This window comes from Trachymyrmex septentrionalis, unplaced genomic scaffold (genome assembly GCF_001594115.1).
Source record: "Trachymyrmex septentrionalis isolate Tsep2-gDNA-1 unplaced genomic scaffold, Tsep1.0 scaffold44, whole genome shotgun sequence".
NCBI classification, from domain to species: Eukaryota; Metazoa; Arthropoda; class Insecta; order Hymenoptera; family Formicidae; genus Trachymyrmex; species Trachymyrmex septentrionalis.
Window position 1 is genome coordinate 3,324,900 of NW_017305611.1, and position 19,106 is coordinate 3,344,005.

The window sequence follows — 19,106 nt, forward strand, 5'->3', positions numbered from 1 at the left end:
TTTTTTGTAACTGTCGAGAGAATAGAATCGTGAGTTAAAATCCTCAACAAGTTGTATGAAAAATACACATTCTTTGGTAGCATTAATTTATCTGCATGTAAGTATGATCGAGAGTCATTGGCCACCGATCTGTAGGATTCAATGCAAAATTTTCACAAGTTTCTTTAACCATTCACACTATATTGATTAATATATTTTTATAGATGTACACTCATTTTTTTTCAAGACATTGAAATTTTAGTATTAACGAATAAGAAACCTTTATAGTTACGCAAAGATTTTATTTGCAGAAACTCAGCAATCGTGCATGTTGCAAAACATGCGCCCACACAATGTTTAGTTCAAAGTCGAGATATATGTATATATATTTTTCATATTTCACACACTTTTTAGATACAAATCGAGAGATCTACTTACACACGATTCCATATTTTCTTCCATTTTTTCTGCTTTTTTTATTATAATAACTTTGCGAGATGCTCACAATAATGTACATAAGGTATTGTTATATATAAAATGTATATGACCTTCTTAGATTCACATTTTAATGTCACAACTGGTAATTGTCCATGATCCTTAAGATCTATATAAAGATTATAAGGAAAAGATCAAGATTGCTTTTTAGCTTATCGTAATTATTTCTTCTTTACCATAAATAATCTATTTAATCTATTTCGTATGTGTACATACTGAACTTTGATTGGTACGTCTCTCCTTATTGCAAACGATAAAGTGAGAGTGAAACAACATTAGATGGAATTATATTATGTTTTAAGTAATGGATAACGTGTAAATACGAGATTAATTGTAAATGTAATTAACACAGAATGCTAATACTCGCGGCTTGTTACATTTATGTGAAATGAAGTGATGTTTGGGCGGTAGTGCGGATCTATTTTCTTTATCTACATTTTTACATCCTCTGCGTTTATAAATCAAGAATGTGAGATACACATGTTTGGTTAAACGGAAAGCAGAGTGTAAAATGTTGTAAAATGCAGTTGAAATTGATGGATCCATTGATGCATTCTGTGAAAATGATCTACGGTATTATTTTATTATCCAGAATGAATGTAACACACTTGTAACACACATAACACGGACGATGTCGGAGGTATATTGATCTATAATAGAGCTTAGTTTTTTTGCGATTCTTAATATCGATCGACGATGATAGAGATGACATTTTGCCTGATGACTACACAACATCCGGACAAAATGAACATTGATACTGCTAGGCTAATTAAATATTAGTGCTAATTAACAATTAAACACTGATGCTATTAGTTCTGTCGTTATTACTCATATCGCTATTTCTGTCGAATAGAATCGCTAGTCTTTTTTTCGTTACAGATTTGAAGAAAAAACGGTAAATATTGTTTTTTTTTTTTTAATATAATTTCTTTTTTTATGCAATTTTTTATTTTCGTTACGAAATAAATTTGCAAAAATTATTATATAATACAATTGGACCGAATCTTATCATTAGCTCTGTCTTTTGAAGCCTTTGTCGGCTCGTATCGGCAATCGCTTTCATCACATTCTACATTAAGTTACATTAATAGCTTTTCGCATCTCAATAGTACGAATAATCGTCATAGTTTGGCAATAAATACTTTTTAGATTCGTTAAGTTCAACTTTGTTTCATTGGAGCACGGGCGAATGTACAAAGCAATGTTGGATAGCTTCGCATTGCGTGTTATTTTTATATGAGCCAGAGGAAAGATAGAATAGCGAATTTACAAGATTAATACAAAATAACGCAATAATCTTTGACAAGCTGTCGTTAATAACAGCCGTGCTGTCGCAGACGTTTAACTGAACTATATGAAAGAAAAGTGTAATTCAGAGGAGTATGTTAAAAAAAAAGAAAGCACGGATGCAAATTTCTTAAGATATTTTGTATGCATGTGAAAGAAGAACGGTTCTGTCAAAGTCATTATTGCAACATGTATCTGTAAGGAAATGAAAAATGGTTGTGTGCAAGTTTATTATACATAATTATAATGGACGTAAACTTACTTTGATTCAATGCAATTGCATTGTGTGAGTAATGTTTGAAATAATTGCAAATGAGATGTATGAAAATGTATATATACATATATATGTGAGAAAGGAAGAAAGAGAGTGAGCGAGAGAAATTAATAAATTGCAGAATGTATAAGTAAACATATGTAATATACTTCTAATCACGCGACGTAAAAAATTTTATTTTTTATTATTCCGCTATATAAGAGAGACAAGTTCTGTGGAAGAACCGTCTCGCTACAGAGACGACTCTGCTATGGAGGACTGCCACTTGCAAAATAGCGTTTTGTTCCTTACAATAAGAGACAGTTTTATAAGATTAAGACTACATGAGAGAGAGAGAGAGAGAGAGAGAGAGAGAGAGAGGGGGGGGGGATTATTTTCCGCTTTGTACAAACAGCTTTATTTATCGTTATAATTTTACTGGATAACATTAGGAGGCAGATTAGATATTATTTCGTGGATCATCCTTTCGTTATTTATTTCATACACATATGTATTTGTGTGTGCGTGCGGGCGCGCGCGTGTGTGTGTGTGGCGCGCGCGCGTACGCCACGTGATCATTGGATAAGCGAATGTTTAGTTTCCTGATATCACCACTTGTGTGCGATTTTACAAATTCTTGGGAATTTGGACTCTCTGTGATCGACTAGATATGCGATGTATTTATTTACATGAAATGAATTTATTTCTTAAATCATATTGCATCATAATCCGCCTATGATGAATCAGGTTTCTTAATTCTTTTTTTACGTTTTTTCTACTTACTTATTTTACTTACTAGCGCTGGCTACTTAAAGGAGAGTCTATTATTGTGTGATCACGAGGCATGTCAATCTACCGTCATATAATTATATATTTATTTTATACAAATATATTTTTTTATATATAATGATTGTAGTAATGATTATGTGTAGTCGATTCAGAGGGAGAGGGGGAGAGAGAGAGAGAGACAGAAAGGAAGCTGTCAACTCATGTTTGACAATCAATACCAACTTTTTCGAGCGGTACTGACTTTCTGTATAAAATATACTGTCTACATGTAAATATTTATTATTTTTACTGTACAATAAATCGTGAATTTTATCGCATCAGCTAAATCGTCGATGAAATAGAAGAATTATGTGATTTGAATTTTTAAATCGTAAATATTATTTATAATTGGAGACACTTTCAATATTTTTTAGGCTGATGCGGCAAAATAGCATGAAGTTCTCGATTTTTTTATAATTTGTTATTTAATGTAAAAAAAGTGACTGTTATAAAAGAATGTTCTTTATTAAAATGTTGTAAGTTTTGTTTCTTCTTTTTTTTGTATTATTAACGTATAAGCTTATCTCTTGAATTAAACATTTTTCTATGATGAACTGCTGTGCTTAATTTCCCTTACAAATGGAAGTTGATATTCTATTGTGGATATTTCTTTTTTTGAGAGATTTTAAAGTTACTCATCGTCAATGATTAGCGGAATAAGATTCGGAAAATAGTTTATTTTTCATAAGATAAAGATTTAGATAAGAATGTTTCGACGAAATAATATAAAAAATATAAACAATTTTAAGTCTATGTGGATACTCTGGATATTTATTATGAGTATATAGTGTTCTAATATCCTATTATTATTATTATTATTATTATTATTCAGTCGCCGCTGTCACATACAAAGCGACGTACAAAAATTTATTCTCAGTATCCCTTTCACATTATCCCAAAAGAAAATTAAAATTATAAATTTAATATTTTGACATTGGGAACTAGGAAGGTGAAAAAGTAGAAATAATGATTTTGAAACAGTTATTAATTTTTATTTGACTTATGAAACAGTTATTAATTTTTATTTGTTTTATGAAACAGTTATTAATTTTTTGTTTGAAATTAACAATAAATACTCGAACGCACGAGTTAGTTTTTTTATTATATATGTAATAAATACGCGCAATCTCCATGATAAATTTCAGTAGATTGAAAAAAATATTTCTATACAAATTCATCGGTGAAGTCAGAGGTATGTTAAAATAAGTAACAAAAGATTTAATTGTTTAAGACATTGCACGAAGAATATATAAAATCGAAAGATTGAGATTAAAAAATACACAGATTTAAAAAGATATTCGTGAAGAAAAGGAGATTCAAGAAGAGAATTAAAGGTAGGTTAATACAATGAAGAGACCGCAATTCATCGTCGTTATATTTATTTGCTTTATTGTTATATGTCATATAATAGTTTTATATCATATATCGCAGTTATCATAAATCAAATTTGAAAATAGGCTTTAAATTATAACAATATATCCTTAGAGAATAATTGAAGCGCTCCCTGGAATATAGGTCAAAAAGCCCTCGTACGATTTCCATGAGCTTCATATCATTATCATTATCATCATCATCATTACCTTCATCATTATCTCTTTCTCTCATCATCATAATCGTCTCAACTTACGCGCGTGTGGGGACCGTTTCAATTATAGTATATCGTCGCTATGTATTGAACACTTGCCGAAATCCCCACCAAGAAAGATTTTCAAATGTTCAATCGAAATGAACATTTCATATATCCGAGTGTGTGTTTGTTTATCTATATAATATTATTATATCATTACTAAGTCCAGCCGAGATAGCAGGGTGACGTTTTTCTCCCTTTCTCTATGTATCTGTTTTTTTTTTCTTGTTTTTCTCTTTCTTTCCTATAGTTATGTTTTGCGTGTAATAATAACCATAATATAATAATAAACATTATTACACCACCACAGCAATAATAATATTATAATAGCACTGTCGCACTAGGGACGCACGGCTATATCCTCATGCGTTGGCGGCCCACTACCACTTTTACAATGAACTGTATTCATTGATCTGAATAGGATTCGGTATATATAATATATTATTAGTACATTGCGTATTCGATTCGTGACACATCTCTTGTAACGTTTACATAAATTCGATTTTCCCGAGAACCTGGTCGTGATCTTTACGCGTGGTGTATGGGATACGTATAGAATTTTCATGTTCTGCGTGCTGTGTATGAGCTCGATAAAAATTCGTTACGATCGTGATAATCTGTATCTGATGAATCTGCTTGAAATAGTACGCGATTCATATTACGCGATGCTCATTAATTATTCAATAAAGAACTTCATCTACAAAACAAAATGCAAAGATGTAAATGTATTATACCGGAACGGCTGTATGGCCAATGAAACCTCCTTTAAGTAATCGGTTGGAACTATGTAACTTATCGTTTTCGTTTTGTTCGTATCTTCGATCAAGTAAATGATGTAACATTAACATACACTTGTCGATGAAAAACTATATGAACGTTCGTGTAGGTGGAAATAAAATAAAAGTGCTCTTCCAAGGGCGATTAAGATGTAATCGACGTTCGCGAGAGTCTACAGTGCTAAGGAACGCTTCTCCCTTTGTTTTTCCCTAATTACTACCTATCTGTTCTGGGGCACAGTTTAGAAGCAACAGTCAAACTTGACAGAGTTACAATAATGAATTAAAGCGTAGGTGCAAAAGTGGAAGAAGAGCAATATGTACCCAGGTTCGATGAAGCCAATATGGTTCCCAAGACTTTCTTCTTTTATTCGGACTGTCTTCTTCAGTCTCAATTCTTCACTCTCAATTTGCAACATGGAAGTAATCGGAATCTCTCGTTTTGCAAAGCAATTATTTACACGATTGTAACATGTCCGTAAAATTACAGCGTTTCTTTACAGCGCTCTAAATAGTAACACGTAATTTTCATCACCTATCGTTCGGTATGGTGGTGCTAGAAGCACAGCTGTCCTCAATGCAAGCAAACGAAATTTTAAATCAATCGTAATTCGAAGAAAGAGCTATGTCTTGAATATAATAATTCGTATCCATCTGTGATACGATCTGTGTTAAATGTTCCATCATCATATAACGTTACATTGTACAGACTGAAGTAGCGATTTAAAACATGTTATGAAAAAACAAAAAAATATATATATAACTGAATCATGTGATCTGGCGAATACGCTTCGCTGTTACGAGTCTGTCTCATAATAATGTGGATTTATATATCTAGCAAAATTTTAAATGTCAGTTAACGCTACTACAGAGACTAAAATGGCGATGCAAAATGTAAATTTTACGTGTACGTGTTGTTTTATATGTATCTAGATCATTTTGGATTTGTTATATATTATATAATATTTTTAAAGGATTTGGCAAATATGTTTCAAAATATCGCAACTCCGAATCGCTTCCGAATATCACAAATTCAGATTCTTTTCGACAATAGAAAATAAATCATCATTGTTGGAGAATTCAATTGTTGGGGAATAGCAATGTTTCTACTGATCAACGATTGATAACGGAACATGTTCGTACGACTAAGAAAAACATAACACAGATCTGAGGTAATTATAATTAATGATGCTGTTATTATCCTACTGTTGTTTTCCTTAACCGGCACGGACTCTCTTTTCTTTTTCTTTCGCTCTTGTGGATATTGCTTATAATTGCTTCTGTAATTAACTCGAGAAATATATTAACAATAAATTGAATAATTAAGGATTTATCGTCTTATCCTCTAGTGTGACAAGCAATATTAAGAGAGAATCTGGGTTTGAATGAATATAATAAGATTGTAATATAATTTATGTGCCTACAAATAATTGATCCAATTCAAATTATCGCTATTACTATCTCTTGGTTTCTCATCGTCAGATCCAAAATATGAAAATATGTTAAGATTTAGAGGTTGAAGCTGTGTTAGCACAATCAGTTCTTGTGTTTTTTAGTGGGTCCATTTAGTCCATGCCTGCAAATAAGTAAAATTAATATATTCATAGTTCCCTACAATAGTGTTATCATATCGTTAGCCGTAGTTTCGGAAAAAAAAAGTTTCAAATTGGAAGAACTAGATAAAGAAATCTAACCGGATGTTGCTTGTCTTGTACGGCATCGGGCATTCCCCACGCAGGTGGATCTATCTTATTCTGGTCCGGCGGGAGTTCTGCCAGGTCATAATGTGGCGGCAATAACAATGCTGGCACGAGTGACAATGTACTTCCATTAGTCGAGAAAGGCTGTTGTGTATTCACATGGCCCTACACACGATAAAGTTAATTACACGCGTGTACAAACAAATAACATAGACATAACAAATAATAAGGTAGAGATCCTGCAAATCTTAATCTTTGATATTACAAAAAGCTTATAATACTACGCTTATATACAAATCCATTGGTCTTATCACGCGCGCGCGACTACATAAGTGAAAAATTAAGCATACAGGGATGAATGTCAAAGATAACAATGATTTTCAATTTTGTCAATACCAACAATTTCTTACCCTTTATATTTGCAAAAATCGTCATTTTGACGTGAAAAATATACAAAATCGTAATCGAATCATTTATTAGTATATTATCAAAGCAAAAAGTGTTATTTTGATCTTTAACACGATGAATTTTTCAAGTTATGCGAATGTTTGATTACTTATATCAAGTACTTATGCAGTTTTCAGTCCTAGATCTTTTTTTTACTATTATATGTAACAATGTTGCACAAAGTATAATAAATTATTGGATAAAAATAATTGCAAATAATAAAATTAATCATGTAATCGTGCGAGAGAACTGGCAGTTACCTGGAAGGAAGAGTCCATCATTTGATGAAGCTCAGGTTCAACATTGGATATACGTTGGTTATAAGTGGGATTCGATCGAAACATCTGGTGCCTGTCGATACCAGGCGCCAGGTTGCAATTCGACCATGCTAGTTTCTCATTGAGCATCCAACTGATAGAATCGGCGTCCCCGCCCGGACCCATGCCCGCTGTCGAGTAATTCTTCCATGTTGCTCTTTCAGTACCGATCGGTCGTGGTACTTTGCGATCTTCGATCTTGAGTTGGCTCATTTCCTGAACAACTTGCGCCGGCGACGAGGGAGATATAGCCGGCGAGCCACCGTTCTCCAGAGTCGTAATCAGGTCGATGCCACCACCGCCCGGTTGACCGCCAATGTTGGTAAGTTGATTGGAGAATCCCATCTGGCTTATCATGGGATCCTGGTGTGGCGGGTAGCTAGTATGTGGTGCTGGTGTGGCGAACGGCCAGCGGGTCGTCTGAGCGGTCGTCGAGATGCCAGTGTTCGCTGCTGGTGTCGCCCGCGAGGGCGCTTGATATTTTCCCAGCTGATAGTTGCCGAGCATCGCCAGATTATTGGATTGTATGGCAGACGGCGGTGGCGCCGGCACGGTTGCGGCGAACATGTTGGCCGGGTGCAATCCTGCCGATCCGGCGGCAGCATTGAACATCGTCACTTGTGGCTTATTGCTCAGGTGAAGCGAACTGGAGAAGTCGGGAGCGCGCGGATTTAATCTTGACATACTAACGGTTGTGTTGATCACGGAGGCGGATGGCGCAATAGTCTGAGCGAAACTCTGCATGTGAGGATGAAACGGTAGCAGAGAATGACCGGCGCTACTCTGACTATCGTTCGGCATCATTTTCAACAGACTGGAGTTGACGTTCGGATGCTCGTAATTGCCGCTGCTGCTGTTCGCCGCCTTGAACAGACTGACGTCCAGTGTCGGCTGTGACGTAGATGGTATCACGTGTGCTGCCGGTTGGTGGGTCGTCGCGTTCCGTGTTGTCAGATCACCCTGAAAAACCGCTGGCCTATTGAACTGTGCCGTCATGCTCGTTCCCATATCAATGTTCTGTTGGGGTATTACTGGTCTAGCCACCGCTAGACTGCCGGGCGGCTTGTTTGGTAGTGGATGCTCGCTGTAGCTCGTCGAAGACTGAAATTGCGCGGGCTGCATAGGATTGTTGTGCACGGAACATGATACCACGCTGCCAATTACGTTGGTCGATGTATTGCTTGTGTTACCTGGCTTGCTGGATACCGGGGAACACATTGCTGTACCACGGTACCCCGGAGCTTTGGATGCATCTACCTGTGCTCGACAAAATTTAAAATGTTCACGTATATAGCCCCACTAATTCACAGACAATATTCAAATATTCGCGAGAAATCTGTATTGAATCTTTGAAATGTTTAATTGAATTGATTTTAATTGATTTTAAACCGATATTATTTATATGCTGCTAAATATCCGTTAAAATACTGTTGTAATTATAAAATAATTTTTCTATTACATACGTCACTTAAATGCACATTCTCCGTAAAAATTTACATTAAAAAAATTCACATAAAAAGTTACGAGAAACTTTCGATGCAAATTTCTCGCGCATACTTGAATATTGTGGCGTCATGCCATTTGCTCACGAGATAGTGAGAGCGGAGGGGGGGGATAAGTAAAATAAATTTAAATACATTTAGACGAAATTCGTATGTATACTACTTTTGACTCTCCCATTGTACGAACAAGACTATCTTGTATTGTGTGTATTCTTATAATACGAAAAAAATCAAATAGAAATGATCCATTTTTTCAGCCACAACATACCTGTGGTGGGGAGCTATCAAACTTAGCCGCAGATGAGCCGGAGTTCGTGTTTGACGATACACCACCGCCCGCAACAGTCGCAAAATTCATGCCTTTTTGAGTTTCGTTTTCTCTTCCTCCCCACATTGACTGTTGCGTGACTTTAGTAAAAGTATCGTTAAACAGAGAATACTCTAGAGGCGTGCTGCTAGGCTGCTGCTGCTGCTGCTGCTGCTGCTGCTGTTGCTGTTGTTGCTGCTGCTGCTGATGCTCCTGAGTTAAAATCGGCGTAGTGCTGCGAATATTTTGTTGCGATTGTTGTTGTTGAATCGGTTGTTGCTGTTGCTGCTGTTGTTGTGCCGTTGGTAGTGGTGGTGGCAATGTTTGCGTTTGCAGCGCTACAACCGGTGGCGAAGGTGTCACTCGAATGGAATTGGCTGACGTCGAGACGATTAAATTTTCCGGACAGTTCGTCGTCACCACGGCGTTTGTGGCTGATGACGAAATCGCAATCGTTCCTGGGGGGTAACTCGACTTCGCGGAATAATGAGATGCTATTGCCGACGGGGTAGACAAGGTGGGCAGTGATCGGCAGTGTTTCGGCGAGGTACTGACTATGGACTGTTGTTGCTGGCTGGTTGTGTGAGCGGTTGCCGCAGCCGTGGCCGACATGATAGTTACAGTCGTGGCGTGCGCCATGGGTTTCTGTTGCTTAATCGGTGCGGTGTGACTGGACTGCATGACGGTAGTAGAACTGTGAGTCGAGGCAGTGATCTCGGATAGCTTCGCCGCGAATGTCTGCGTCGTGCTGGTCGTGACAATCTTTGTCCCTGCTCTACCGGCGGTCATAATCGCACTCGTATACGACATCGTCGTCTTGGTGTTTGACGAGGACGCCATTTGGACTACGCCTTGCGCACGTTTCTCCGCTATATGTGCATACGTAAGTTTAATATTCATATGTGATATTTAATACGATACAAAATTAAAGTACAATACGTATTCTAATACCCGTAATTTTTGTTTTCCTTGTTGACCACATTTCTAGATTTTTATAGACTGATTTACAATTTCTACCCACTAACTACGTGTAACAATATTAAAAATCAGATTTCTAAAAAGGCTCAGTCAAAACGTTTCAACAATATTACATTTATTTTGATGTGAATTATATGTTATTTAATAGCAATAACGTCTTGTTTGTCTTTACGCTTAACGTTTATCTGTACGCTTTTAATGTGCGCGCGCGCGTTGTATGTGTGTGTGTGTGTGGTGTGGGGTGGGGGCGCGCGGGAGATAACAATATTTCTTAATAAAAAAATCATAGAAAAAAAAATAATTCGAAATCTTTCGATTAGTTTTCTCATTTAAAAAATAGCACTATGTAATTAATACTCTGAAATTTCATTCTGAACAATTTTATAGATATTTTTTTATACGTGATAACAGACACAAATATGAAAGAAAAATAAAATATTCGATATTACTTTTGTGAACAATAGTTGTTTTTATTACCTGCGGCCATGAGTCTAGGCGCGGTCGCACGTGGCAAAGAAGTAGGAAAAACACCAGCAAGCTTCATGCTTGATGAGCGAATAGGAACCAACGGATTAGTAGTAGACACACCTGAAGGATATCCTGATTTATTAATTTGGTTACTGGTTGTACTAGATGCCAGATTAGAGGATTTATTAACAGAACCACCAATTTTCGTTTTGCTTGCCTGAAAGAAGATATTAGTTTATTAAATCACTCTATATACAGTATAAAACTTATTATAGTTTTATTTCTCCTGCTCACAGCAACAGTGGAGACAGATTTGTCCCACGAAGAGGTTGTTACGACATTCAGTTTTGATTTCGGAAGCATCTGCAATATATCTACATCTGGATCCTTAATAAGTGCTGATATCAATGTATGAGCTTGTTTTGTTGCTTCAGATGAGCCTCTACAAAACCAATAAATAAATGACCAATTTGAAATACCAATATTTTCATGTAATATAAATCAAGATATCTTCTTAAATCGTAGACAACTTTTTAAAAATTCTCTTATTTGTTAGATTTAAGATATTTTAATTTAATTTAATTTAATTTAATTTTTCCATAAAATTAGAGAAATATTTATGTGGAAAAAATAAAATGTCGACATTGTGGTGTTAAAACCTTTTTTTCTTTTTTAGAACGTTTTTAAATGACAAAAGAAATTGAAAATTTGTGTCCTTAAGGCGATAGATTTGATTGGTATACATCTTTTTATGTATAAAGTATATAAATTTTATATATTAAAGGATATACAATATCTAATACTCACTTAATCGTAATGATTCTTTCCACTTGGCATTTACTTTGCTTTTCTACTTCGATGTGCGCACCCGTTGCAACTCGAATAGCATTTATATTACTGCCACCTCTACCTATCACTCGGCTGATAGCATTTGGGGGAACGGATACTTTCTTAGAACGGAACGGTGAATTCATAAATCTGCCTGAATCATCCGATTGTCCCCTACAAATCACAATTGTGTTATATGATTCTATTTATAAAAGATAATATTAATCAAAATAAAGAAAAACATTTTTAAAAAATGTCTCTGAACTTTGAATGTCTTTTAAGTACACGTATCTTACTTTCGTACAACTTCCTTCCATCCTTCTTCGCGTTTTCCGCTTTGCTTAGGGCTAGTGTTACTCGCTTTCGTCGATGTGTTTAGAGCATCTCCATCGTACTGATTATTATAAGACTTTTTTCCTTTGCCAGGAATATAAGTCTCGTTACCAGTTGCTTCAAAATCTTCTCTATCAGCAGGATGCCTGGAGGACTCAAAAACCAATTGTCCTTTTAGTTTTCGATCGGAACTGATGGTGGTGGATGTTCTAGTAGTTGTGACCGAAGTTGTAGATACAGATATTGCGCTGGTTACATTATTTATAATTCGCCTGCGGAAATTACATTATTGGCATATAAAATAATATCAAGGATAATCGATATATCAATATTTGGTTACATATATATGATATACCATATACCTATTCTATCATTGTGTAGACACTCAAAATTATGCTGTTTTAAAGTAAGGAATAATTCGCCTTATAAAACACTGAATCTTTCTCTTTTCGAAAATACAATTATTTTTAAAAATAAAACAAAAGTAACAATTTTTTTTTCGAATTAGTTCTATTCTTTTTTATACCTCAAAATATATTAAATATATAAATTTAAAAAGATTAGATCTTTTTAACTGTATCGTGGTGTCTACACCTATGCTTTACAATACTTAACCAACGTTTAACATTATCTGTACGCTAAATATATCTAGTTTCGAGATGTCAAATTATCTTTTTCCCTTATTACTTTAATAACTTTGAGTATTCTTACTTTTCCAAAGTGTTATTTTGAGATTTTGTCGATGTCGCTATATTTTGAGATAAATTGGTGTTTTGTGAAAGAAGAGTCTTGGACGAACGCTGTGGGGACGTATCCTTATCGTTGTTATTAGGACTATTGTTCTTCTTTTTCTTCTTTTCCTTCTTTTTCTCTCTCGCTTTTACATCATTGCTACTACAGCTTCCCTGACTGTTTGCATCTATTCCACTGTCACCCTCTTCTCTATCGGGATCTTCCGGGCTTCTGTTTACAGGAGACGGCACGCTCTCCATCCTCTCGTCGCCGCCCTCATGCTCGCTGTCATCCGCTCGATCGCATTCTTCGTCTGATTTCTTTCCACTTTCTTCCTTATCCTCAAAAGCTGTCTCGTTCTTCTTGTATTCTTCATGAAGTTTACGTTTCTCCTCCTTCTTCTCGAGCTTCTTCTTTTTCTTTCTCTCTCGTCTACGCGCAGCAGCCGCTTTCTTCGATTCCTCTCTATTTTTTTCCATGTCGAGTTCTTCCAACAATATACTTGCATTCTTATTTGCTTTAGCGGCCTGCGTCTCTTTGGCAGCTCTTATAACTTTTACGCATTCATGACATTTTTCCAAAAGTTCTTTATCGCTAACTGTAGCTATATATCTCGTCATTTCTTGATCGCTTGGGAATTGCGTTACATGATTCACCATCCATTTGACTACTTTAATATGACCCTTTCGGAATGCGGCCATTAGGCAGGAAACCTAATCGGTATAGAATATATTTTACGTACATATTTTATTTCTAATTTCAGAAAAAAACATAAGATCTGTTCTTTTTCCATTCCAAGTCTGAACTGACGTACATTGACCATACAATAAATCAGAACGAGATAACTATAGTTTGTTTTACTCTAACTTATTGCATTACTTCAGAATTCTTCGAAAAAGAACATATTCTACTACGCAAGCCTCTCGTCGAACAACACATTGTCGTGCGTACCTTACGATTATCTTGTGAATCAATATCGGCACCTGCATGAAATAGCAAATCCACGACATTAAGATGCCCTCCATTTGCAGCTAACCATAATGGACTGTTTCCTTTTTTATTTTTTACCTCGACCTGGGTTCCCCTGAGGAAAAAAAAAGAAACTCTTCATTTGGATTGTTATTTCATAATGCGACACATGAAATATAGGGACACATTACCTCGATAATAAGAGTTCTACGAAACGGCAGTGTCCTTTATCAGCAGCAATTGTGAGGGCAGTATCACGAGATGACGGTACAGGCGTAGCATTAACGTCTGCACCTTTAGTAAGTAACACACGCCCGACTTCGACGTATCCACCACTAGCGGCCTCCATTAATGGCGTTAAACCCGTCTTTAAGAACAAAACAAAAAAAGTTAGTATTTTGCACAATATTAAAAATTACATTCACTACTTAAATATTAGATATGTTACTTTAGCTCGATGTTCAACATTGGCTTTTCGGTCGAGAAGAAGACTAACGACCTCGTGTCTTCCTTGAAAACATGCGAGTGTCAATGCCGTGTTACGGTTCGTCTCGATTTGCGCGTTAATATCACTCCCCATATCCAATAGTAATTTAACTGCCGCTATACATTAAAATGTCATATATATTTCTTTTAGTGTTTCAGTCATAACAAAGGGTTCTTTACGTCTGACAAATTGGAATTCGTTATTGTCAAGTACTATTTATGAATAAGCAATTTCAAATTTTCTTACCGGTATGACCATTCATAGCTGCTAACATTAGCGGAGATATGCCTAATTTTGAACCAGTTCGTGAATTAATTTCGGCACCATGGCTCAGTAGAAGCTTTATTATGTTCACATAACCGCCGGATGCAGCCAAACTCAAGGGGGTATAATCAGAAACGTTTCGATGTTCTTTGTTTGCACCGCGATTGAGTAAAAGCTCAACTACTTCGTATCTACCACCGCTGCATGCGAGAGACAGTGGTGTATCCTTGGTACGTTCAGATTGTGCTTCTATGTCAGCTCCATGATTGAGTAGAATTTCGACTACTTTTTGATGACCAGCTGTTGCGGCCAAAATAAGCGGCGTAAATCCCTTCTTGTCTCTATGTTCTATAAGGAAATGAAGTATGTCAGCTTGTTTGTTATCAGCTTGATAAAAGTCTCTCATATTTCATAATGCAGGCGACAAATATTTCTCTTCTACATTAAATATACTAGAAAATTTGATGTATTAAATTCAGCCACGTAACAATGTACATTTCACCTACCTATATCTGCACCGCGACTCAGAAGAAGTTCTACAAGATCTTCATGCCCTCCCGCACAAGCCAAAGTCAGCGCAGTATCGTGATTGCTGTCAGTTTCTGAATCAACATCTATACACGAAAACGGAGCGGGTGGAACTTGGTTAGACGCGTATCCACCGACTGTTGGGACACCTATTTTGTACATTAGTCAATAACTAAATAGTGAGGACACTCTTGGCAATTTACTTTGAACATTATCGCGTGATATTATCAGTGCGATTACAACGGAAATCGCAGTGTCGCACAATTCTCACCTGTCGCTGGATCCAGCTGATAATTTTGCGCAGGAAAGTTAGGAGTTTGTTGAGCATTGGCAGTTTGTTGTTGCTGACAAGACTGTTGCTGAGACAGGAGAGGATATCTGGCCTTCTTGCCTTTGCCGGTTGTTGGTGCGGTATACACTTGTTTCTTGTCGGAGGTAGCAACGTTCGCGGTTGTTGTAGTAGCGGGTGCTTGAGTCTGGGTAGCAACTTGAACTTGATTAGTGCTGCAAGTTGTGGATTGCACATAATTACTCGATTGATGAGGAGGTATACTATCTATTATCCCTGGTGCGCCACTCACAGCTGGTAATGTTTGTGTAGGAAATGCTAGTAACGAAAAAGTAAATAAAAAATTATTCTTCTACTATTGCGAGAAATTCAATGACATTATAAATGTGCTAATAATGTGAACGTACACAACTTACTTATTTGAGAGGACTGAAGCAACAATTGGGGTTGGAAAGTATCGCTGCTAATATGTTGCATACATTCGCGAAAATGTATGCTACCTTGGCGAAAGCCTTCCTCGAAGGCCCTCAGACGATTCTTCAGCGTCGGATTTTGCAAGGATTGCGTACTTGTTAGTTGTAAACCCGCTGATATGTCTGCCTCTATTTGAACACCAGCGCTGGTCACTTGCAATGACGGTAAGGCCGGTAAAGAAACCGAAGGTACTGACAGCACAGGAGTAAAATATTCTTGGGATGCGTGAGGACTTCCGCTTTGCTGAACTATTTGTGTAGTATGCAAATGTTGCTGTTGTTGCTGTTCCTTGTTATTCGATACATCCAATCTTTTTAACTCAAGCTTCTCTTGATCTTCTGTTGCTATATCGAAATGGAATATAATGAAAGGTTAAATTATTTTTATTATTTTTTTCCTTCTTAAACTTCATAAAAATATTTACTGTCAACTGGATCGTCGAAACTGATGGAACGAAAAATTTCAAACGCATCGTCAATAGGAATATCCGTGCCATCTTCTAATTTCAATACTCTCTCGTTAGGGGAGAAAGTTTTAGATTTCTGAGCGCCAGTGAAAAACGCGCACGCGCTTTCTCTGTATTTTCGCGTCAATTCAGGATCCGTTGGCTCAGGAAGATTTTCTTGCGCTGTTTGCTATTAAAAATGTGTTTTTTTTTTTTTAAACATGTGTTCCAATACGAAATTAATTGTTAAATAATCCTTTAACAATATAATTACCTGATTGTGCAAATGATGATGCGTAGGATGCAAGTGCGACATCAATTGAGTGGGCATAAGTATGCTACCAGTGTTATTAGCAACTATATTGGTTTGCTGTGAATGAGTTTGTTGGTGAGATTGTTGCGGCGGTTGCGATTGTGGTTGCTGCGATTGTTGTATCTGTATTAAAAAAAAAAATCATTAAAAAAAAGTCTATATCGATGCCGTTACGATTTGTAATTGTGAGCACTTCATATATATCGACTTGTATTCATATCCATTGTCCCCCTCCCCTCCCCCTTTTTTAAAATAGACAGAAAAAGAAAGATAATAGACGCACGTCAAATCAATGTTCAAAATTACAAATCTTGGACAGCACTCGACGTGTGTTAAATTTAATTGTTGTCTCACGCATAAACAGATTTTTGAAGTCAAAATAAAATATTGAAGAAAAAAATAAAAATCCACCTGCACTTGATCCAACTGAAGTTGCAGTTGTTGATTTAGTTGTTGTAGTTGCTGAACCTGTTGTACTTGATAAGAAGGATGCTGACGTTGTTTCTGTTGATATTGTTGGTGAAGTCCAGCCATTATGGTTGCTTGTGTCTGCTGTAATTTTGCCATCCCCATACTAGATGTAGCTTTTCGTACATTTTTCCCTTCCTTTTTTGATACGGGTTTAGCTTTCGGACGATCGCTTATAGCAGTATTTTGGCTGACGTCGCTGCTTGCAGTAATAGGCGATTGAGAAACGGCTATAACGGTTGGAGGCGTAGAAATGCTCGGCGGACTCGGCGTAGTTGTTGAAGAAGTAGCACTAATGAGTGATACGGTGGTAGTAGTTGTAACAGGTAATGGCGCGAGAGATAAGGGAGGTGAGGAAGGAAATGTATTTGTAGGGAACGTTTCCGTCGCAGTTGGAACCACGGAAAGTGTTTTCTGGAACTGTGCAGCTTGCATCCCCATTATTTTACCATCAAGATAAGCGCTACACACCAACGCTGCGTCGTTAGTGTGCACCCCTGGATACGTCAGTGAACCACCAGACATACCGGTTGTATTGCAAACTAAACCTTTTAAAAAATTGTAAAAAAATTCACGTTGAAAACATTAACATATATAATCATAAACATTTAATGTAAATGCTTATTTCGATAAAATAAAGTGAAGAAAATACCATGAGGAGATGTAGACTGAGCTGGCAAGTCAATATTCAACATGCCCGGTAATAATGCGTCCGTCTCGCTAGGATCTTGCTGCTGCTGAGATTGATTAATAATTGAATTCCGTGGACCAGAAAACAAATGTCCTGCACCTTTAATTTGTAGTTCTCGTTCTACCCTCTGAAAGATACCATTATACGACTTGACAAAGAGGCTATACAAAACTGTGCATACACACGCATACATATAGATACATATAAAGTACAATATAATTATAAAAAATGCATTATATTTGAACATTTTTGTGTCTATTTGGATTTTGCATCTGCGTATATATCATATATAAAAAGATAATTATATTTTTAGATGAGTTAAGTATATATAAATGCTGTTACAGTTAATCAAAGATTCTTACAATGTTTTGTGTTTTTAAATGTATCGAGGAACTTTGTCGAGAATTAATACAAAGGACGTACTTGTAGTTCTTCAAGTATTTGTTGCTTGTGAAGGATTTGCTCTTGTCTAGTTACAGCTTTCCGACTTTCGCTGACATGTATCACTTGCGTTGACGCTGCTGGCGTTGGACTAAGACTAATATTAGGTTCTGACAAACTTGTAAAACCCCCACTGCCTTTATCAAGAATATTGGTATCGTCCTTAATAGTAGTGGTTGATTCTCCTGCGGGCTGTGAACGAACTTGTTGCGCTTCGGCAGAAGTAAGGCTCATATCAGGCATCATAGTCACTGATCGATTTTTTCTTAACAATGACTTTTGCGTATTATGTTTGGGTTGAAGATTTTGCGCTTGTTGTTCGGCGGCTTGTTGTTGTTGTTGTTGTTGTTGTTGTTGTTGTTGCTGCTGCTGTGGTTGCGTAGATGTTTGTTGAGAGTGAGGTACGTGTTGTTGATGACTTATATGTTGTGGTTGTTGCTGTTGTTGTGATTGCTGCTGCTGCTGTTGCAGTTGTGGCTGCTGTTGTTGTTGCTGTTGTTGCTGCTGTTGCGGTAATAGCATGGGCGCAGGTGCAGCACTATGAGGAGCACTCATCATAATACTATGAGGATAATCCAATAATAGTTGAACAACAGGAGTGTGACCCCCTTTTGCCGCTTCTATCAGCATAGTAGAGTTATCCTATAATTTATTTCATTGAGTTATATATCGATACAAATATAATTAATGCCTTGAAAAGATTGTATAGAATATATTAAAATACTGTACGAATGTCGCACATAATTGAGAAATTGGTAATATCGTATATCACGCAATGTGTCAATCTCTCATATCTGAGAGATATTACATTTATATTAAATCTTTGTGAACTTTTATATATTTCAAAGCGTATATATATATATATATATATATATATATA

The 19,106-nt window shown here is 36.4% G+C and overlaps 1 protein-coding gene across 3 annotated transcripts in view; it reads right to left on the minus strand.

The window, feature by feature from the left end:
* Positions 1–4,387: 4,387 nt before the first annotated feature.
* LOC108751404 (ankyrin repeat domain-containing protein 17) overlaps positions 4,388–19,106 on the minus strand; it is a 25,813-nt gene continuing 11,094 nt past the window's right edge. Inside the window, exons 8-29 of one of the 3 annotated variants that reach the window (XM_018491567.1) lie at positions 18,590–18,868; positions 18,209–18,559; positions 17,747–17,912; positions 17,038–17,642; positions 16,588–16,749; positions 16,293–16,503; positions 15,811–16,212; positions 15,377–15,712; positions 15,084–15,254; positions 14,560–14,925; positions 14,275–14,429; positions 14,018–14,193; positions 13,809–13,941; positions 12,837–13,570; positions 12,089–12,397; positions 11,772–11,966; positions 11,259–11,406; positions 10,974–11,181; positions 9,480–10,387; positions 7,653–8,966; positions 6,940–7,110; positions 4,388–6,821 (exon numbers count right to left, since the gene is read on the minus strand). In XM_018491567.1, coding sequence (XP_018347069.1) covers positions 6,798–6,821; positions 6,940–7,110; positions 7,653–8,966; positions 9,480–10,387; positions 10,974–11,181; positions 11,259–11,406; positions 11,772–11,966; positions 12,089–12,397; positions 12,837–13,570; positions 13,809–13,941; positions 14,018–14,193; positions 14,275–14,429; positions 14,560–14,925; positions 15,084–15,254; positions 15,377–15,712; positions 15,811–16,212; positions 16,293–16,503; positions 16,588–16,749; positions 17,038–17,642; positions 17,747–17,912; positions 18,209–18,559; positions 18,590–18,868 — 7,524 coding nt within the window. In that variant the 3' untranslated portion in view covers positions 4,388–6,797. Of the gene's footprint in view, positions 6,822–6,939; positions 7,111–7,652; positions 8,967–9,479; positions 10,388–10,973; positions 11,182–11,258; positions 11,407–11,771; positions 11,967–12,088; positions 12,398–12,836; positions 13,571–13,808; positions 13,942–14,017; positions 14,194–14,274; positions 14,430–14,559; positions 14,926–15,083; positions 15,255–15,376; positions 15,713–15,810; positions 16,213–16,292; positions 16,504–16,587; positions 16,750–17,037; positions 17,643–17,746; positions 17,913–18,208; positions 18,869–19,106 lie in introns of all 3 variants that reach the window. The other 2 variants (XM_018491568.1, XM_018491566.1) reach the window with 2 other exon arrangements.